The sequence below is a fragment of the Staurois parvus genome, unplaced genomic scaffold, assembly GCF_062004578.1.
Source record: "Staurois parvus isolate SC_StPar_1 unplaced genomic scaffold, SC_StPar_1.0 ptg000415l, whole genome shotgun sequence".
Lineage (NCBI taxonomy): Eukaryota > Metazoa > Chordata > Amphibia > Anura > Ranidae > Staurois > Staurois parvus.
Genome location: NW_028318211.1, coordinates 5577135 through 5599185, shown reverse-complemented (window position 1 = coordinate 5599185; position 22051 = coordinate 5577135). Strand labels below are relative to the sequence as shown.

General features: G+C 43.4%; 1 protein-coding gene across 2 annotated transcripts; it reads right to left on the bottom strand.

Moving 5' to 3' along the window:
* Positions 1 to 1630: 1630 nt before the first annotated feature.
* Positions 1631 to 17939, bottom strand: LOC149454913 (dnaJ homolog subfamily A member 1-like). 2 transcript variants are annotated; one of them, XM_089687068.1, is made up of 8 exons: positions 17705 to 17939; positions 13796 to 13932; positions 9399 to 9579; positions 7394 to 7498; positions 5521 to 5748; positions 5191 to 5421; positions 3247 to 3347; positions 1631 to 2359 (listed from the first exon to the last, which is right to left on the bottom strand). In XM_089687068.1, the coding sequence occupies exons 2-8, from the start codon at positions 13925 to 13927 to the stop codon at positions 2147 to 2149; spliced, it is 1191 nt and encodes a 396-aa protein (XP_089543194.1). In that variant the 5' UTR covers positions 13928 to 13932; positions 17705 to 17939; the 3' UTR covers positions 1631 to 2146. The 2 variants fall into 2 exon arrangements, with proteins under 2 accessions (XP_089543194.1, XP_089543193.1); XM_089687067.1 differs by lacking the exon at positions 17705 to 17939 and adding an exon at positions 17560 to 17687.
* Between the last annotated feature and the right edge of the window lie 4112 nt (positions 17940 to 22051).

Genomic DNA, 22051 nt, shown 5'->3' with positions numbered 1-22051 from the left:
TATTACAATCCAGGAAATGTACCACAAATAAGAAATTAGTTAGGAGATATATTGTCTTTTGACCGTTGAGCAGGATTTTCTGTCAGGGAAATGTGAAGTGTGTGATACCAAATATGAACAGCATCTATGGAAGCCTTAGATCCATTTCACGTGTCCAAGAATTAGAAGTGTAAGTGTCATGGAGTGTAATATGTCTGTTTGAGGTACAGCATTCTGTATTGGTTGTGGCACAAAGATAATTGTAGAACACAGGCGAGAGGTAAAGATCAGGTAGAAAGAGGGTTAGTTAGTAAGTAGAGTAACTTGGTGATAACGTGTGTGTATATATGTATATATATATATATATATTAAAAAAAAGGGGGGGGGGGGGGAGGGCTTATTGTATGGTAAAATGGAAAAAAAGGAGTGTATTCTTGTGGGTAGGTGGCTTTCAACATGTGAAACGCATCACAATAGAAATATCAGCTTATAGTTGAAGCCATGGTGCGAATCAAGACAGTCAACTGGGTAATACGCAGATACAAGTTCCAAAGGAGCAAGCCTTGGTGAAGGACAAAGGTATATCTAGGCATAGATCGAGAGGCATCTCAGAAATGAGAACATTCCCCAGTGTCAGAATAGGTCTAGTCAATCATTGCTGCATTAGTAGGTGGTAGGTAGGGGTTGTTTTAAAATGCTTCCAACAGGCCCAAGTTCCCCTGAATCTCTCGGGATGTTCCTTGGCAACAGAGATCAGTTCCTCACTGGTCCTAACTTGACAGCCATGTGGGTGCATGACCCCAAAACACAGACTGTGCATTTGGGCACACCCAAGGTTGAGGGCTCAGGGATTTTGAGCAGTCAGACATGGTTTGACAAAAGTAAATTCACAGGCAGAATTGAGAAAGGGAGAACCTGCCAGCAAGCTCTTCAAAAAACAAACCAAAAAACCACAAAACAAAAAACACCTGTAAGGTTTTTCTATGCACAGGTGCACCAGATTTTGCCCTCTCCAGTTTTAGTAAAATCAACCCAAGTTAGTCTTGTTCGTGTAGGACCCAGTTGGATCCATAATGGGAACAGACCACTTCTGGTGGGTGAAATGTGCATTTATTATTTTCCCTTCAGGAGCCTGCAAAGCGTTGCACCTGTGATCAGTGCATCGCAGATGCAAAGTCAAGCTCCTGAAGACAAGTCCTACAGCTTTCAACCATTACCTCTTTACAGGCTGTCAATTTGAAAGCTGCAGGGCTTGTGAATGAACTATAAAGGGCATTAATCAGTGCCCTCTCAGTTCACTGAGAACTACAAGCCATCTGCCACTGTGGCAGATGGGACTTGTAGTTCTTTCATCTTATCCTTTAAAAAGACTTCCTGTGTTCAACGGACAAGAAAAAGTTGTGCACATGCGTTGTATAAGTGCATTGCAGGAATGCATTTGCCATATAAATTTTTTTGGTGTGGTGAGGCAAACTGCATTGATTTGAGCCCAAAGTATGAGAAATTGGCCCTTCTTTATTTTTCCTGCAATTCACAAGGAACATGTGCAGACTGGAAAACATAACTGGATATTTATGTAATAAGATCAGGAAATGGGGAATGGAAAAAAAAAAATTCTATGCAAAAAATTAACAAAAAAAAAACAGAAACATGAAATCTGAAATTTTTATTAAGAAAAAAAAAAAAAACACAAACAAAAATACCTGAACAACTTAAAACATTTATGTGCAAAAATAGCAATTGTTTCAAGTAGGAGAATCCAAAGTTGCAGTTTTGCATATTTTACATTTTATAGGGTACTTCAAAGCAGACATTTTCCACATAACCAGTTTTGAGTATGGTAACTATTTTGAGAAATAATGCTGCAATACTGGTTCACAGCAAAGTTGGTTACTTGTGCACAGGCTCTGAATGAAGTCCGATATGGACTAACCTCTATATCCCAGAAGATCTCATCACCGACATGTTGAGGAAGATAGCATTGGGTTAGGGAACATAGTGCTGCTGTTACAGGGTTACATTAAAGTTCAATATTTTAATTTAAGGTCGGTCTGTGTAACAGTTTCAAGATCAACTGCTAAGAGGTACTTTCAGCTAAGATGGAAATAGCTGAGATATGAACACGATTTGTAATACAGTCCTTTATTCAGCCAAATACTGAAGTAACTCATGATGTTTGGCATTGTACCCCGCCTCTCTGCCTTTCATCGTCTTGATAGGCCTCTCCTCTGTAATGTCTGCTTTTCTCTCTTGGGTCTAACTCCACAAGTTCTACAATATCCATGTCATCAGTGACCATAACTTCTTCTCTGGATGGAAGCAACGCTTCCAGTAGATGTAGCTTCTCTGTGGGAATCCAGTCATTGTCAGGAAACACCACCTAACCAAAAAAAAAAAACAAAAAAAAAAAACCACACAACATAAAAAAGTCTATTACGGACACAAATCGGACCTGAGTATTTTCTCCTACTCCTACGAAGAAGGGAAACTATTTCTCAGCCATCTAAATGTTTATCTCCCTGCTGTAAAAAGAAAAAGCAAACATACACTAGCTTATTTTTTTGATGGCACGGGTGTTGTACCAACATTTCCTTTTCTGTAAGGAATTGTGTTTCATTCATTAAAACCACTACAACATTTCAATAATTACTTCCATGTAAAATAATTTTACTTCAGTCTAGCAACAGTATATTTTTTTTTTACCAGCAAGTGGAACTACAGGAGCAGTCTGAAAAGCCACAACATGTTGTTCACAGTGATAACAACCTCAATATGAAGGGGAACTGAAGCACTGGTTGCTCTTGTTTAGGAGTCTCATCACAAATATGCAAAGATACAAATTTTTATTTTGATGATGAAATTCTTCAGTGTGCTTTTTCTAAATGACTACATCATAGGGCTTTATATTTTACCGCACTGATGAGCTGCTACTATTATGGCATCTTTCTGCTCACATACACTTTTGCACTTTGCACATATTCTTTTGTGCATAATGGAGCTAAATGTGGGGTGGTATTACCCTGAACATTCAAAGTGTTGCTCCATACACTTTCACGCCTGACATTCAAAGATTGCCCTGTATGGGTTAATGATTTTGCACCCCGCTCCCAATATTAACACCACTGTGTACCAAGTCTAAGATTTCCATCTGATGTAAGTGATCCCATAACATTAAAGGGGGAATATACCAGTCAGGTCACTGGAGTCTTTACATATTCATTACAATATACACAGCTAGCATGTGAAAAATCTTAAAGAGTAACTTACCAGGAAATTAATAATAAGTAGTCCTTTCTCAAACGGATCTCTCTGTAAAGGCATGCCTTCATTCTGTATAGATTTCATGTGCCCATGCTTTATGACTTCACCTGAAATGAACATTTGGGGTCATCACTGATTTTTCCTATTCACCTTGTTGTGTTTTGTTGGTAATGCTGTAAGTATACATACAGCACTTAAACTAAAATTGAATTTGACTGGCTTAAAATGAGAAGTTTGGGATTTAAAAAAAAACAAAACGCTAAACTCAATTATGTGGCGGCAGCATCAGTCCAATGCTGAAGCTGCCCCCCGCTGACTCCAAGAACGAGAACCGAGTGATTACATGAAAGCTGATCACTCAGTTCTCAGTCATCATTGAGAGGACAGCAGTGACGGTCAGTCCTTGCTCTGTTCCTCCAGTGCTCAGGCTCTCAACAGAGCTCTGAGAGGCTGAGCCAGCTGCTGGTCAAGCATCTTGGTGAATCCCAACACTATTGTTGGGATCCCTGCAGTGCCTTGACTGCGCTGATGTCAGCTGACAGCGGGTTTAGCCTGCTGACTGGATCTGGGTCACAGGACTGCAGAAAAAAAGTGCACTCCTGTAACCAAGAATTGAAGCATGGCCAAAAAAAGCTTTGCTCATACTTTTAATATGAACAGTCCCAACATGGGTACAATGTTTGAAAACCTTGTGCTCTATAATTTTGGTCAACTGTAAATACAGGCAGTAATCGTCTCATTCTGTATACACAGTATTTTCACAGATCAACACCGATCCTCCTCTTCTGGAATCCCCCTCCAGCATTCCCAGCTCCATCCCCTGCCAAGTACCCCCATAGCAAGCAGATTGCTATGGGGGCTCTCATACAAGCTCAGGTTACAAGCTGAATTGTGTGTGTTGACACATGGCGTGGCTCAGTCCCGCCCCCACTCTCTCCTCAGACTGATTGAAAGCAGCAGGAGCCATTAGCTCCCACTGCTGCCTGCCTGTCCAATGAGGGAATAGAGAGCAGAGAGCCACTGGAGGCACAAAGCTGGAATGAGACTGGGCTCAGGTAAGTATTTGGGGGCCTGGGGGAACTGTATGCAGAAGGTTTTTAACCTTAATGCAGAGAATTCATTAAGGTAAAAATCCTCTACCATTACAACCATATTAATGCTTCAAATGTACATCTCATACATACATAATATAAACCACATCTCTGCAGAACATGCACATTCCCATTTTTACTCCTTTAAAGTTGAACAGAAAAAGTAAAAATGCCCTCTAAAAATGGGGCTGTGCCCTCACTGCAAGGGTTAAATGCTCATTCATGTCTAGGAGACTTGGAAAAGCTTACCTGATCCTCCACTCCAAGAGGCTCCTCTGCACCGCTAGACTGATCCTTGTAGCCTCTTCTCCCCTATGCTCTGGCAGTCCTCTGTCCTCTGTCACCAAGACTGATGCAGGGCCAATAGCTCTGCATTGGACGTAGGAATGCGGAGGAACAGATCACTGCTGGAGCATGAGGGAATGTCATCTGCCAAGGAAGCAGAGGATCCAGTAAGTAAAAGCCTTTCCTGTCCCTTAGACAGAAATTAACATTTACCTATTGCAGTGCTGACAGACCCACTGCGAAAATTCACTGCTAGAAGACTAAAGGTAAAAAAAAAAAAAAAATAACACAAGAACACGCTCTAAAGGAGGTGGGGGAGCTTCAAAAGTAAATTTTAATCAGTGTCTAGACACTTTAAGGATAACTACTAACTATTCTCCTGTAACATACATTCTGGACATACTGTACACAATATGTTCACTGGATTTATCAGATGATGACACTTTACAAGACCCATTTTAAAATTCTGTGGCATGAACAGACAGGTCAGCCCGTTCAGTCAAAAGATATACAATCTAGTTTTCATAAGATGCTAACCATTTTAAAGAGATACTAATTACAAGTGTATACTCACCAGGATATGATGTGATTAGAAGAGTTCGGCCATCCATGGTCTCGATTGTTTTCTTAAACCCACACAACGCTTCAACTAACCGAATCTCCATTTTCATAATCACATTGTCCTCTTGCCTTTGAAATACCTTGTGCTTTCTCTGATCCAACACAATAACTACATCACCTGGCTCTGAACCTGGTTCTTGGTCCCCTTCCCCATGGAATACAATTTTCTGCCCATCTTTCATGCCTAGAAAAAATAAAATCTTAAAAATGGATAACGAAATGCCAAAAGATAAAGCAAAAAATATGATTTGTTAATGGAGTAAGCAAAATAGTTTAAACCTACCTTTCTTGATGTGCACTTCAAGGATTTTTTTCTCTCGTACCACCTTGTTGCCATTACACGGTTTGCATCGGTCTTTAGGATTAATGCGTTGACCTTCACCTCGGCACTCAGAGCACATAGTCTGAATCTGTTGGACCATGCCTGGAGCAAGCTGCTCTACATGAACCCGGATACCACGGCCCTTGCATGTGGTACATTTCTCCACTGCTCCTTTCTTTCCTCCACGTCCTACAAAAGAACAAATCAGAGTAGGTTAACTAGTAGCGTAGACGTGTTGAAAGAACAGTAAAAGACAACTTTACTCTTGTAATGTACAGTTGTGCTCAAAAGTTTGCATACCCTGGCATGGATACTGAAAATCTGATTGATCATGCCAAAAAAGGGGCTCTTATTTAAAGCTGAGCTCCACCCAAAAGGGGAAGTTCCACTTCAAAGACTGGTCCCCTGCTCCCCATTAAGGATTGACACCTTTGGGTGGAGGGCGGGAGCGGGTACCCAAATTTGACAGGTACCCGCTCCCACTTCTGCTGTGATTGCCTAGGCAGTTGGAAGTTGTCCTTCTACCCTCCCTCCCCATAGTATTTTGGGGCACGTGACAGGTCCCAGAAGACTATGGGGTCATTCAGGAAGCGCAGCGCTACTCGCGCATGTGCAGTGGGCACCCAGCTGTGAAGCCTCAAGCTGTTACACCCGGGTGCCCACACTGAAGATGTCGGCACCTGGAACACTAGACGGCTGGTGAAACGGGCTGCGGGGAGGACGCTGCAAGATCATGGGACAGGGGAGTGGCTGTTTTTTAAAAATCAGAAGCTACAGTTTTTGTAGCTGCTGACTTTTTTTTTTTTTTTTTTTTACAGTGCGAGTGGAACTCCGCTTTAAGGATAGTGATCATATGAAGCCATTTATTATCCTAGTTTTGCTCCTTTTTAAAATCATATTGATAACAGAAAATCGGCCAAATGGCCCAAAAAGTTTACATACCCTGGAATGTTTGGCCTTGGTACAGACGCGCAAGGTGACACAAGGGTTAAAATTGCAATTAAAAAGGTTACATTTCCCATATCTGGATTTTTAAATTACAGTTAGTGTCTGTATAAATAGTCAACGAGATTGTTAGGTCTCAGGCTAGATACTGAGCCATAGGGAGCAAAAAAGAACTGTCAAAAGACCTGTTTAATAAGATAATGAAACTATAAAGATGGAAAAGTATATAAAAAGATATCCAAAACCTTGAAAGTCAGCACTATTCAATCATTTATTAAGAAGTGGAAAATTTGGGATCTCTTGATGCCAAGCCCAGGTAGACCAAGAAGGATGGCAGCCACAAGTGCCAGAAGAATTGTTCGGAATACAAAGGAAAAAACCCACGGGCAACTTCAGGAGAAATACAGGCTGCTCTGGAAAAAGATGGCATGGTTGTTTCAAGGAGCACAATACGACGATATACGAACAAAAATGAGCTGTATGGCTGAGTTGCCAGAAAGAAGCCTTTACTGCGCCAATGCCACAAAAAAGCCTGGTTACAATATGTCATCCCCATTGGGAGAACAGTGATTATTGCTAGTGGCTACAGCCGCTGTCAATCATGTGAAAAATCTGACTTGGTTGTGCCAAAGTCATACAACAATTGATTTGGTACAATCAGCCTACTTGTAGATGGTTCGAATCTGGATACTGCTGAACTGCCCGAGATTCGACCCATCTATGGCCAGCTTTAGACAAGAACGTCTTTGTTAGTGACATATGTACAATAGATGTTAGGGTTACAAATAAAAAGATAAGCCCTAGAAAGATCATGCAATTAATACATTAAGCAACAAAAAGGTGCAGTGGTCTAACAACACATCAAGTAAATGTACAGTATGCGCCTTACCTTCACATTTGTTACAAATTACATTCTTGTGTAGTGCCAGCTTCCGACTTGATCCATTATAGATCTCTTCCAAAGTTACAGACAACTGGTGCACCACATTTTTACCTAAAGAGACAGTGTTGTAATTTCTAATAGTTATACTGGTGGGCTAAAATGTGGGGTATAACAAAGTTATGGACTATAGTAAAAAGTTCAACCCATCCAAACGGGGGAGGTGAATTATAATGTTTCTAAAAGGAAAAAAGTTAAAATAAATAATATTTATACAAAAATAAGAAACATGTTATACTTGCCTTGATCCGCCTCTTCTTGGGTCCCCCACCTGAGCTCCTGGCTCCTCCTCTTCATCCAGTGTCCCCCAGGAAGCTGTTTTCTATGGGTGCACTTGTACAGGCTAGCTCTCAAGCCCCACTGCCTGCATCCATAGACACAGACACTGGGGCATTCCCCTTCACTCCAACTCCCTCATCACAGAGTTTGATTGACAGCCAATGGCTCCCGCTGCTATAGATCAGCCCTGTGAGGAGGGACAGAGCCAGGAGAGCACCTCTTCTCATACACAGTGCTGGATTGTGATAGGGCTCAGATCAGTATAAGGGGGAGCTCTGGAGGGGAGCTGGATACAGAAATTGTTTTACCTTCATGCATAGAATGCATGAAGATAAAGCAACTTAAAACCACTTATTATCCTCACATATCATTTAAATGCCTTAGAGATACAAGGAACTGCTAAGTAATTTAACTCTAGCAACTAGGACATCCTTGAATATAAGTTTAGGGTGGGCTGAGCTTTAAAGTGTGTTATGTTATGCCAAGATAATGTACCAAATTGACAAGGAGCTGCTCAATGACTTGCAAAATCTAGGAGCTGGTGAATGACATTCAGCCCGGGTTCACACTGATGCAGTGCAGCACACTGCATGTGATTCGCACAGGAAGCGCACTACATTCCTGTGCAAATCACATGCAATTTCAGTACGGTGTAACTTGAGCCATATATTTTGTATGGCTCAAATCGCACCACATCAAAAAAGTGCAGGACTTTTTTTGTCTGCACCAGAATCAAATCGCATGGATGGTCACAACCATACGATCCAATTCTGCACGTTGCACCATGTTTTGCAAACTGATTTAGGGGTGTGGCTAACTTAACCACTTGACAGCCGGGTTATAGCCGAATGATGGCTACAGCGCGGTTGTCCAGTTCTGGGAGGGCGTCATGACATGCTCCCAGAACATGCCCTCCCACTCACCCCCAGTGGCGTGCACCCTGCGAACTCCATGATCGCTGTGTCCAACGGACATAGCTGATCTCCTAATGTGGTAAAAGGCCAATCACAGCGGTCTTTTACCACATGATCAGCTGTGTCCAATGACACAGCAGATCACCGGGTAAATGCAGTTGCCGGCTGTCGGCTGCACTTTCTTCACGCTGTCACAGCGCGAGGAAAGTACTGCCGATAACCGGCAATTGTCAGAAAACAGAGCAGCACTGATGATCAGAGCCCTGATGATCAGTGCCTAGCAGTGCCACCCACCAGTGCTGCCTATCAGTGCCACCCCATCCGTGCCACCTCATCAATGTACATCAGTGAAAGAGAAAAATTACCTGTTTACAAAATGTTAATAGAAACAAAGAAGACCTTTTTTTCAAATTTGTTGCTCTTTTTTGTCTATAGCGCAAAAAATAAAACACCCAGATGCTATTAAAATACCACCAAAAGAAAGCTCTATTTGTGTGAAAAAAAACAAAATTATAAAAATTTCATATGGGTACAGTGTTGCATGACCGTGCAGTTTTCACACAAAGTGTGACAGTGCTGACAGCTGAAAATTGGCCTGGGCAGGAAGGGGTATAAGAGCCCAGTAGGCAACTGGTTAAAATACACATCCACTGCGGTTCGTATGAACAGGGTGTGATGGAGAGCAGCTGTTGCACAGAAACGGATGCAAATTCCACACAGCATCAGTGTGAACGCGGGCTAACAAACTTGTTTTCATTTACCTCTTCTCTCTCTGTTCATGCGCCCACCTCCACCAAAGAACATGTCAAAGATGTCCATGGGAGAGGAGAATTTTCCTCCACCCATCCCGCCTTCTTTAATAGCTTGTTCTCCACCCTTGTCATAGAGGCCTCGCTTCTTGGAGTCAGACAGCACCTCATAGGCTTGAGAAATTAGTTTAAACTAGGAAGAAAAAGTCTACATTAATTTTGTTTAACACACAACTTTATATTAAAAAAGTATACAAGAGAAATGTAAAAACTGTATTTACTTCTAAAATCACCAACACTGCCATGCTGTAATTTTTTCATTTAAAAACAAAAAGGCTTTTTTACTTTTGGTCAGAGCATGCTAAGCTACAAAAAAGGTGTCAAGTGTAAAGCTGGCAGCCTATTCAAACAAATGTTTGGGATATGATAAATGAGATAGAATAATGCAAGTTAATATGCGCCATAAAACTATGTGAACATGCAATCATCAACATGATGCACAAATGTAAAAGGAACTTTAGAGTTATAAACAGTTCCCTGTTGATTTATTTTCCTGCCCGCCAATCTTAGTGGAACAGGACATGTGGGAAACATTTCCAAAATGTATAAAAGACCAAAATAAAAATATCAAACCCTTCCTTAGGCTAATCAGAACTTGTGACTACTGTCCAAGATGGGATTTCCGCTTATAGGAGATTTCTTCTTACTTCCTGTGGTGTCTGGTACAGAAAGCAAAGAGAAAACCCCTAGCAGGAACTCAAAACAGAAATAAAAATCTAATCCTTACCTACACCATTTAAAGCGGAGTTCCATTCACGCTGTGAAAAAATAAAAGTCAGCAGCTAAAAAAATTGTAGCTGCTGACTTTTAAAAAACAGCCACTTCTGGGCTCAAAGGTCCCAGAGTGCCTGGATCCACTCTATATACTCAGATTACAGGGAGGTTTAGGAGTTCCACACGTTTCTAGGTATTACTTGGCGGCTCAGATTTCCCAGTTGTCTATGCTTCATACCACGACAGATATACTGTTATGGGTACTCTTGAAATGACCAAACTGTGCTCCGCTTTCCCCAACTGTATTGCTTTGGCTCCCGCCTAAGTTACGCCCTCCGGATTTGAGCCCCATCATGCTTCAGTTTACGAACCTGGGATTCTGTAAAATTTTCGGGCAATTTGATTTCATCATTTCTACTTCTTTTGCCGATCACGCATAATCCTTTATTTCTGCCAAGCCTAGAACATTTCTCTTGGTGGACCTACCATGGCTTTGTTATTCTACATGATTTTCTGAGGGCTCGTGCGTTTCCTACATGGGAGTCTCTTCGAGAACCAAGAGGGGGGTCCCGCCACGGGAATAATATCAGTATTTGCAATTGTGCCACTGGGTCCTATCCCTCCGTCCTACTTCTACATACCCTTACCGTAAAACATCCTTTGAACACGATTGTCAGCACTCCCCAGGGTCCCCTGGTCTCATTTCTGTAATTTATGCCTCCCTTAATAGTAGGTCCTCCTCACCACCCCTGTCTTACGTCTCAATGGGAGCGAGATCTGGGTGGCTCGATTGCAGTGGAGGATTGGCGTAGGGCCTGGGGGATGGTGGCAAAAATGTTCATTCAATACAGTCACTCGAGGCAGCCTATAAAGTTCTTCTGCGGTGGTACTCAATGTCGCAAAAGCGCGCATCAGAGATGGACGCGGTTCAACCATTTTGGTTTCAACCTCCATCTTGGCGAAGGGACTAACCATCCTGAAATATATTTTCCTGCATCCTCCCCCCTTTCCTCTGTCCAGCCACAGCGACATCTGGTTGTGGGTCACTGGCAGGCTAGAGCAGCAGGGGGCCCAGAGCTAGAAAGCCCCCCCAAGAGACACAGCCCCTCTGCCCAAGAACGTGTGGAATCTCTCACCTCGTAACAGAGATAAGGCCGCTTTCCCAGGAATTGAAAGAGGTTTTAACCTCATAAAACCTAGCAGCGTAGGTGACAGAATTAAATGAACATTCCCCAAATCAATTTTTATCCTATGTCTCATATCTTGGAATATGAGAGACATACATAAAAGCCAGACATATCATCGGATGGGCAGTGAGCAGGAGAATAGTTTAGTAGGTCACTGCACTCGTTTCGCACGCTCAGGGAAGCAGAAACCTAGATCTCGTGAACCATGCAGCATATAATTTCATAATTCATATCTAAATAATCCTCAGACTTGTCTGTGTAATAATATACCCACGAGGGGACCATCACTCGTGCAGCTGAGAAGTTATAGACCAGAATATGAATTATGAAAGATGTTGGTTCTAATTTAGGGTTCCACCTGACGATCCCTCCCTAAACAGTATTGGTCAGTTACTCAGAGCCACCCCCCCTACTGGGACATTTTAAAAACAGGCTAGCAGGCCTCAGAAGTTAAGTTAAAGACATCTCCCATTTTAACATCAATACCACCTGGGGAGACCCTTTCGCTCTGCAACTTGGATCTGCTTACACACCAAGGCGTACTGGCAAGAAGTAACTTAACCCCTTAACTTCCTTCCTATTATCGCTTTACTATGCTATGGTGTGTAATATATCCATCCATCCATATCTTCGTTACATCTTCTATGTAAATATTTTTATTGCACCTGTTTGACCCTTTTAGTAATAAATCTTTCTTCTGAAAGATTTGAACTGTTCCTATAGCTCTTATCGCAATTCACAAATCCCTGCCTCTGAAGAGACGCTACTGTTTGTTTTAATCTCTGTATAACTGGCCTGTGGACAGTTTTTTTACAGACAATTATTTCAATAATTATAGTGTATTAACTGATACCCCAAGTTTCCGCTTTCTCTGATAAAAAGGAGGTGGTGGCAGTGTGAAAGGGTTAGTTGCGCAATTAACCCGACCCAGTAACAATCGCTCAGGCTGACGGCACATCGATCGGTTGTCCATTAGCTGGAAAAATCGTTGTGCAGGGTGCAGCTGGGCGTGGCATTGTTACGCATGTCACATCGTGGTTTTAGATCTGCCAGTCTTTCGGTCACGAGTTTGGTGAGAAGATCTGGGGTCTGACGTCGCGGTCGTGCGATCGTCGCATATTGAGGGTGGCGATCGTGCGATCTGTGACACTGGGTCCCGGCTCGGATTGCTCACTTTAATCCGACTGGCAGAGATAGATGTTTCCAGAACTGTGGTCTTCGCGGGGAAGTCTTACACATTTGGGGGTCGTGCCCGCGATTGATAGGCTTTTGGTCTAGGGTTTTTGGTCTGCTACAAACACTATTTGACATTACGGTCCGTAGGGATGCAAAGGTGGCCCTTCTGCACTGCCCAATTTTGGGTCTGTCTAGATCTCAGCAAAAATTGGCATCCTATCTATTTATTTCGTCCAAACGTGCCATAGCGCAAGCTTGGAGAACCCCTTTGGTTGTCTTCCAAGGGGTGAAGACCCGGATGAATGATATGTTGATCAATGAACAAATGTCTAGCATTCTTCATGATTCTCATCCAAGATTCCTTAAGGTTTGGGAACCTTGGATAAGATATTCCTTGCCATCCCTGCCCCCTACTAGTTATGGCCTCTTGTAGTTGCTGCCTGTGCTAGCCCTGGATCCGTGATTCTCCTAGTCTCCCTTTACTTTTTTTTTTCTGATTCTTTTTTTTTCTCTCCTCTAACCTTTTTTCTTTCCTCTTCTCTTTACGGTATTATGTTGGACTACTGCTAGTAATATTTGGTTCGGCCTTTTGCCGTCCTTCCTTGCGGTCATTGGACATTTTGTTATTTGGCTAATACAAGTCAGAAGGATGTATCTGTTCTGTGTTATTGTTATGCTCGGCCCCTGCGTGGGTGTATATTGAGCTTGTTATGTTCCTAAAACAAAACTTTCCTAATAAAAATATTGAAACAGAAAAAACAGCCACTTGTCCCTCGGTCCCGTGGTGTGTCCCCCGCAGCTCGTTTCACCGGCCGTCCTGTGTTCCAGGAGGCCAGCATCTTTGGTGAGGGCACCCAGCTGTGATAGTTTGCAGCTTCACAGCCGGGTACCCACTGCGAATGCGCGCATTCGCTTCATGAATGGTCCTGTAGTCTTCTGGGACCTGTTACGTGTCCCAAAAGACTACAGGGAGGGAGGGAGGACACCTTCTGCTTCCAATCGCCTAGGCGATCGGACCGGAAGTCGGAGCAGGTACCTGTCTAAGTCGGGTACCCGCTCTCCCTCGCCCCCCAAAGGTGCCAATCCTTAATAGGGAGCAGTCCTTAAAGCGGAACTTCCCCTTTTGGCTGAAGCTCCGCTTTAAGTACTACATAAGTGTTTTGGCTGCATTCCACTTTAAACAGCATTTATTAAAAAGGATACTTGTGCCCTCAGCTAGAAATATTAAGAAGCAGGGCAGAAAGACTTAAATGGTCAGTTAATTTATCTTACCTTTTCACCTTCGCTTGGATTCTTGTCAGGATGGTATTTCAAAGCTAATTTTCTGTATGCCTTTTTGATCTCATCAGGGGTGGCATTTGCTTTAACACCAAGGGTATCATAGTATCCAGTCTCCTTGACCATTCTGACTGTTGAAATTAATACATATAAATTAGTATATGGTGGAAAATTCTGACCATTTGCATAGCCATTGAAATTTATCTTTCAGTGCAGACTTAAAGTGGTTTTAAAGTCTAATACAGAGAATACATTAGGGTAAAATAAAAATGAATGTAAAAACATCCCACTACTTGTCCTACCCACTCCCATCCCTAAACACTTACCTACCTGTCACCACTCCAGCATTGTTTCGGCTGCAGCACTGCTAGGCTCGCTCCCTAGTCTTACAGAAGACACAGAGAGCAGAGGGAGCCACAGGCTACTTCCACTGTCAGTTAAACTCATTCAGGAGGGAGTGGGGGTGTGTGGTTTACCAGCACTGTGTATGTATATGGATGCACATAGCCCAGCTCAAGAGCATGCATGCATACCTCTTGAGCACCTAGCCAGCTGAGAAGGCACCTGGAGCAGCTGAGAGCTAAAAAGGAGATCGGGAATGTTCTGAGCAATATTGTTGCACAGCACAGGCAAGTATTACCAGGTATTAAAGTGGAAGTTAAGTCTACTTTTTAACTTGCACCAACAGGTAGGCCTAAATTAAAGCTTACCTGTATGCACAGCGAATATCTCCTGCACTTGCACGGTTTCGTAGATATTCACATGGGATGCAGGCAGTGACATCACCGTCGGATCTGAAAAGGATGGCATTCCCACGCTGTCATGTGGCTGGGGCTCCTGCACGCATGCGTTATCGTGGCCTCAGCCATTCATACAGCCAGGGCCAGCGAACCCGAAAGGAAGACCGGGTGAGCCGTGACAAAGCTGTGCTGGAGGGCTCCATGTGCAGGTAAGTCATAATGCGCTAGTATGCGGTGCATATTAGTACATTAGGACTTAAACTTACACGGGACCTATTTTTTTGTTATTTTTGTGGTGGTTTACTGCTACTTCAAAGCAAGGGGAAAAAAAGGAAAGGCAGCTACAGACCTTTTGCTCATCTTGGGAGAAACAAGAATCAAATAGAAATATCCAACAGGACAGTCACCTTTTCATCTCACAAGAAGCTGGAGACATCTACAGTAGTCTGCTGGCAACCAAAAACCATAGAACACGCAATCTAACCAAACCGACTGAGAAGGGAGATGATCACTTCAAATCGATGGCTACTTTTAAATGGACTTTGGCATGTCTTTATACAAAGCACGGATCTAAAATTAAACAACTGGCAAGAGCTTGATGATCATTTCACATCTATGGGTGCCGTTAGATGAGCCAAGGCATCTTTCTAAAATTAGATGCACAGTCATTGATCAAGCACATTATCTATACTACTGGTATCACTGCACAAGTTGCCAAACTTACAAACCCTGACATAATGCACACACAGTTCTAAGTGGTCTTCTCTTTCCACATCCAAAGTGCTTAATTTGTATAGCTTGTCTGAGAGTTCAGAAAAAAGGGGGCAGAGAGCTGAAATTATACACTGCAGAGCTCAAAGTAGAGCTGACTGGAGGGAAAAAACATACCCCCTCCATGAAGCTCACAGGAACAGAGCTGAGGCTGTCACTCTGCTGAAGCTCTGTCCCCTGTCACCATTGTTCTCTTGGTGTCAGGAAAACTTGTTAGAAGTGACTCATGCTGCTAGAGGAGTGCTCTTAACTGCTACAGGTAAACACTATAGAGGGATATGCTTTGTTCAAAATTCATGTCTGAGGTTTAGAACTACTTTAATGCATTTTATATAATAAGGTAAAAACAAAAAAAAAAACCTTCTGAATTCAGTCCCCCCCCCCCCCCCAGCTCCCCCTTATACTAACCTGAGCCTGATGTTTATCCAGCCATGTGCATGAGAGCAGTTGCTCTCTCCCTCCTGATTGGCTCAGAGACAAAAATGCAAGTCACTGGCTCCTCCTGCTGTTGTCAACCACAACCAGTGAGGAGGGAGAGAGCCTGCATGAGTGCCCCCATAACAAGTGACTCAGAGGGGCAGGTAGCCAGGAACACCAACAGGAGACACAATAAGAGGAGGATTGGGACTGGTAATCATGACGTTTGTGATTATTATAAACCAAAAATGAGCATTTACAATCACTTTAATGGCACAAATGCATATGTGTCATATACTTAGTGCTGAAGCTCAATCCAAAAAACCCCCAAAAGACAAAATTCTAGAGACATGAGGATTTCTATGATCAGGGAGTACTGTTCGTCTGTGTGTCCAGGAAATGTCCTCTGAATTTCTACAGCACTTAGGGCTCATACTGACAAGTGACATTTCTTATCACACCTGAAAAACAATCCACCCTTTGACTGGGAGGGTGGAGGTGAAAGATCATCTTCTTGCTTCCAGTTTTAACTCTACAAGGGCGGAACCACTGTGCCACTACCGCGTGCATTGTAGCCCCATACACCTAGACGAGTCACATTTGGTGGTGATCCTTTCTGCTGTAAGTGACATGGTTTCATTTTTCATGAAACCATGTGTGTATAGCCCTGGGAAGCTACAAGCCCTTCTGTAGGTGAATGGAGTGGGGGTAAAACTATTCCCTCGTCTCCTCCTCCAATGTCTCATCTCCAGGACTTCTCCAGAGCCTCTCCCGTCTTCTGGAACTCTCTACCCCAATCTATCCAACTATTGTCTACTCAGCTCACTTTTAGGCGATCTCTGAAAACCTCTCTCTTCAGGGAAGCCTATCCTGCCTTCAGGTAATAACCAAATCTTCTATTTCTCCCATCAGTCCATCCCCCATAGTTATCACCTTTTGTACCACCAGCCCCTTCCTCTTAGATTGTAAGCTCCAAGGAGTAGGGCCCTCTTACCCTCTTGTATTGAACTGTATTGTTGCTGTATTGTCTCCCGTTATATTGTAAAGTGCTGAGCAAACTGTTGGGCGCTATATAAATCCTGTACAGGGGCGTCCCTAGGGTTGGTGTCACCAGGGGCGGACTGACAACTCATGGGGCCCCCAGGCAATAGGGGATCATGGGGCCCCTGTGTCCTCACCAACACCCAAAAAAGCCTATGAAAAAGCCCATGAAACATACCAGGGGCATCTCATGGGGCCCCCTACTGAGCCCAGGCCCTCAGGCAGTGCCCAAGTGTTCGAATGGTCAGTCCGCCCCTGGGTGTCACCCAGTGCAGTAACACTTGGTGACACCCCCTCCGACGATCCACGCAGGATGGATTGGATCTGCGGATTGAGCATAATGGATCGGAGTCCCATCCATTATCCTCCCCAATTGGCAGATGCAATCCATCCTGCAGGGATCGAAAGCTTGCTTTAAAAGAAAAAAAAAAAAAAAAGTATCTTTTGTGGAGCGGGTCCGGTGTCACCCCGTGCGATAGGTGTCACCTGGTGCAGCACACACCCCCCACACCTGCCTAGGGACACCCCTGATCCTGTATAATAGCTCAACTGTCCGCTTTTACCACCCCATGTGAATGAGCCCTAAGCAATCCTGACACAAGGTTCTTGTGTACAAAGTGTAATCAGCTCGTCATATAACTGTGTTAATGTTGCTGATAGCAGCCTAGTGTTAGCACCACCACCAAGAGGAGTGCAGTATATCTATAGATACAGTAGAAGCATACAGCTCTAGGAACCCAGCAAACGTCTAGCATGCACTCCTATGTGACCTATGCCCCCTGCAGTTACCTTGCTCTCCTGGGTACAGAGCCCCTCCTGTATCAGATCGCCGGAATTATCCCTGACAACAGACCTCTGGTCATCCAGTACTAAGTACAGACTGCCCCACAACCCTCGTCCTCCGCTAAGCGCCGCTGTGTCACTAAACACACACCTGCTACACGGATATATATATAGACAGCGAAGCACAGACACGCCCCCTTCTGTGCCAGAACTTTCTCGAGTCGGCTATACACGGATCTGCGGCTTCGGCACTTTCCCAGAGAGCTCCCCCGTCGTCCTAGTAACCCACAAAACTTCCGTGAAGAGGAGGCGCCAGTCAGGCAATAGAGCGGGGCGAGGTTGAGCGAAGTACCTGTGCCGTGAAAGGGGAAGAAAATAGTTGGGAAAAGGGGCGGGGCAGCGTAAAAAAAAAATAGCAGTCAGGGAAGGGGGCGGGGAGTACTGGCATATTCTGCTCTTCTTCCATATCCGGGTTGTGGTGTGATCGGATAGTTTCGTTCAGCTGCACAGAAGAGAAAAGCAATGGGATGTATTCAGTTTTGCTGTACTGATAGGGCTGTCACCTCATCCCTTTAAAACTGAACACATATTAACCACGTGCCCTCCTGAAGATTTACCCCCCTTTCCTGACCAGGCCATTTTTTGCATTACAACGCTGTGTTACTTTAACTGACAATTGCATGATCATGCAACGCTGCACCCAAATGAAATTTATGTCCTTTTTTCCCCACAAATAGAGCTTTCTTTCTCGGTATTTGATCGCCTGTGCGTTTTTTATTGTTTGTGCTATAAAAAAAAGTGACAATTTTGAGAAAAAAAAACAATATTTTTGACTTTTTGCTATTAAACATGTCCAGTACAATCATTTTAAAAATCAAATTTCATCATAAATTTATTCCAAAATGTATTCATCTACATGTCTTTGCTGAAAAAAAATCCAAATATGTGTAAATTAATTGGTTTATGTGAAATTTATAAAGTTTACAAATAGCGGCATAGATACTGGGATTTTTTTTTTGCAAACTAGTAATGGTGGCGATCAGCGACTTATAGCGGGACTGCGGCAGGCATTCTGACACTGGGAGGAACTGACTTGGTGTCACTGACATCCCCAGTGACACCAATACAGTGATCAGTGATAAAAAAAGCACTTACACTGTACTAATGGTACTGGGCAGGAAGGGGTTAATATGAGGGGCAACCAAAGAGCTTCTCCATTAATTCTGCCTTATTTCCTACATCGCAAAGTAATGGAGAAGCTCTTTATATAGCGCCAAAGGGTTTGCTCAGCGCTGTACATTAGAATGGGGGACAAGACATGAGACAAAACAATACACGATACACGAGGGTTAGAGGGCCCTGCCCTTTCAAGCTTACAGTCTAGGATCCATTTATACCACTTTGGAGTTGACCTCTGACTGACATCGCCTAATAAACATCCGTACCACCAGAGGGGGAGAATCCTAGACCAGACCAGGTTCCACTGATGGGAGTTCTCCAGGCTGATTATTATTATCCAATGCGCATTACGATTGCGCTTCTGGTGAGTTTGCAATCCCACTAATCTTTCGCACACCACCGGATGTCATATACCATTTTATGGCTACTTCCTTGCTTCCAGAGCATATGTGAAACACTTGGTGGATAACCTTTCGCCCACTCCCATACCTAAGACTCATACATTTGTTCATATTTATTGGTTGATTTTGCATATATTTATCATGCGCTGCGCTATTTTGAGTTTTATAAGGTGGTAATTAAACACTTGCCTACTGGGCACTTTTACCCCCTTCCTGCCCAGGGCAATTTTTAGCTTTCAGTGCTGTTGCACTTTAAATTACAATTATGAGTCATGCAACATTGTATCCATATGAAATTTTTATAATTTTTTTCACACAAATAGAACTTTCCTTTAGTGGTATTTAATCGCCGCTGGGTGTTTTATTTTTTGCACTATAAACAAAAAGATTTGGAAAAAAAAAGTTTTTCTTTGTTTCTATTATAAAATTTTGCAAACAGGTAATTTTTCTCCTTTACTGATGTGCATTGATGAGGTGGCATGGTTAGGCAGCACTGATGAGTACTGATAGGCTGCACTGATGAGGCAGCACTGGTGGGCATTGATGAGGCACTGATGCTGCACCAGGGGCGGACTGACAACTCATGGGGCCCCCGGGCAATAGGGGATCATGGGGCCCCTGTGTCCTCGCTCACACCCAAAAAAGCCAATGAAAGGTCAGTCCGCCCCTGTGCTGCACTGATATGCAACAATAATGGGCACTGATAGGCTGCACTGATGGGTGGTACTGACTGACAACCCTAGCGCTAGATGGTCTTGTCCCAGCACTGCATGGCAGCAACTCAATGCATTTATGCATCTAGACACGGTGAAGACGAGTTGCTGAAGTTCAAACCGAACATCAGAATGGGGAAGAAAGGGGATTTAAGTGGCTTTGACTGTGTCATGGTTGTTGGTGCAAGACAGGCTGGTCTGAGTATTTCAAAAACCGCTGATCTACTGCTGATAAAGTTGGTTTATGCAGTAAGGCTTTCCAGGAGTCTTTATGTAGGTTCTGATGTATTGCAGGTCAGATGAGGTGATATACCCATATCCACAGTTCCTTTTAAGAGCTAGAATGTGAGTGGAGATTTTAGTGGGTTGGATACAAATATCAGCTCAATACTCTAATGCAGAGGTCTCCAAACTTTCTAAATGAAGGGCCAGTTTACTGTCCTTCAAACTTTAGGATGGCTGGCCTGTGGTCAGCGGGAGTAGAAAATGTACTGGTGTCAGTGGGAGTTAACCGTGTACCATCTTTGGTGTCTGGAAAGAATAGTGCCCCCATCGTTGGTGTCAGTGGGAGGAATAGAGCCCCATCATTGGTGTAAGGTGGAGGAATAGTGCCCCATCATTGCTGTCCGGTGGAGGAATAGTGCCCCATCGTTAGTGTCAGTGGGAGGAATAGTTCCCCATCGTTAGTGTCAGTGGGAGGAATAGAGCCCCATCACTGGTGTCAGGTGGAGGAATAGTGCCCCATCATTGGTGTCAATAGGAGGAATAGTGCCCCATCGTTGGTGTCAGTGGGAGGAATAGTGCCCTATCGTTGGTGTCAGTGGGAGGATTAGTGCTCCATTGTTGGTGTCAGTGGGAAAAATAGTGCCCCATCGGTAGTGTCAGTGGGAGGAATAGTGCCCCATTGTTGTCAGTGGGAGGAATAGTGCCCCATCGTTGTCAATGGGAGGAATAGTGCCCCATCATTGGTGTCAGTGGGAGGAATAGTGCCCCATCATTGGTGTCAGTGGGGGGCATAATGCCCCATCAGTGTCAGTGGGAGGAATAGCTCTACATCATTGGTGTCATTGGGAGGAATAGTGTCTAGTTGTTGATGTCAGTGGCAGTAGCTATATAGTGGCCCAAGAGCCAGATAAAAGCAAGCAAAGGGCCACATTCGGCCACAGTTTGGAGACCACTGCTCTCGTGACAGAGACTTTCCTACCTCCTCCTCTCATTTCAGCATATACATTAGTTTTCTGGGATGTGTCATTGTAGTCAGAGATTGGTATAGCTGCAAGATAAGGCCATGCTCATGAGGAACTTGTTAGCAGGTTCACTTACAGTTAGTAAGAAGCTAAGAGTTAGATCTGTTTCTAGTTATTGAGGAAACTTAGTGCTTTATCTAAAGTGGTAGTAAACTTGACTTTAAAAAAAGTCTTCTTCCTGCAAGGTAATATCATAATGTGTATGTATCGTATGCTAGCACAATATGAAAGACTTACCTTAGAACGAAGCCCTCCACCGGTGTGCTGTCACCACTGCAGAAGAGATATTCATTTTACCTACAGGTAAGCTTTATTACCTCACTTTTTTTTTTAAAAAGAATGTTTATTGGGTTTTCACAAGGTGTTACAGATTAATGCGGTGAGATAGTTATGACACAGTTGCCACATCATATTATATCTGATCAGAGAAGTGGTGGTGTGGCAAATAAAACACTTGGTATAATGAGAACAATTACTAGAAGACATTCATATAGCCACAAATTAAGAGGTCAGCATAGGTGAATGATAAAAAGAGTAGTATAGAAAAGTGGTGAGCAAGTAGCGTATGTGTAGAAGAGGGAAAATGATAGCAAGTATAGAGTGCGTTGGGAGAGTAAGATAATGATATGGTTTGTCCGTAGTAAGATTGAAATGACATAGATGTAACATATGTCAATTGTTATCCACCGATATCAAAACAAAACAAGAAAGGGTAATAAGAGAAGAACTTGGGAGCTGAAATTAGGTAGGGGGATAAGGGACGGGGGGGGGGGGGGGGGGGGGAAATTGGACAAAGAGTGTATAGAGTTTGTTGGGAGTGTTGATGGTGAGAACGATATGAAAGCTGAAGAAAAGAAATATAGAGGAGTATGGACATAATACCCGGGGACCTTGTTAGACTAGAGAGAGATGAAGAAGGAGAAGAAAGAAGAGAAAGAAAAAGAAGAGAAGGAATCAC

What these genes read in the sequence shown, in the direction of transcription:
- LOC149454913 (XM_089687068.1), bottom strand. Translation starts at nt 13,927, where the DNA reads ATGGTCAAGGAGACTGGATACTATGATACCCTTGGTGTTAAAGCAAAT. An exon ending in AATTTGTAACAAATGTGAAG is followed by an intron (nt 5,749 to 7,393) that starts GTAAGGCGCATA and finishes GTTCTTTTGTAG; the next exon opens with GACGTGGAGGAAAGAAAGGA. An exon ending in TACTTATTATTAATTTCCTG is followed by an intron (nt 2,360 to 3,246) that starts GTAAGTTACTCT and finishes TTTTTTGGTTAG; the next exon opens with GTGGTGTTTCCTGACAATGA.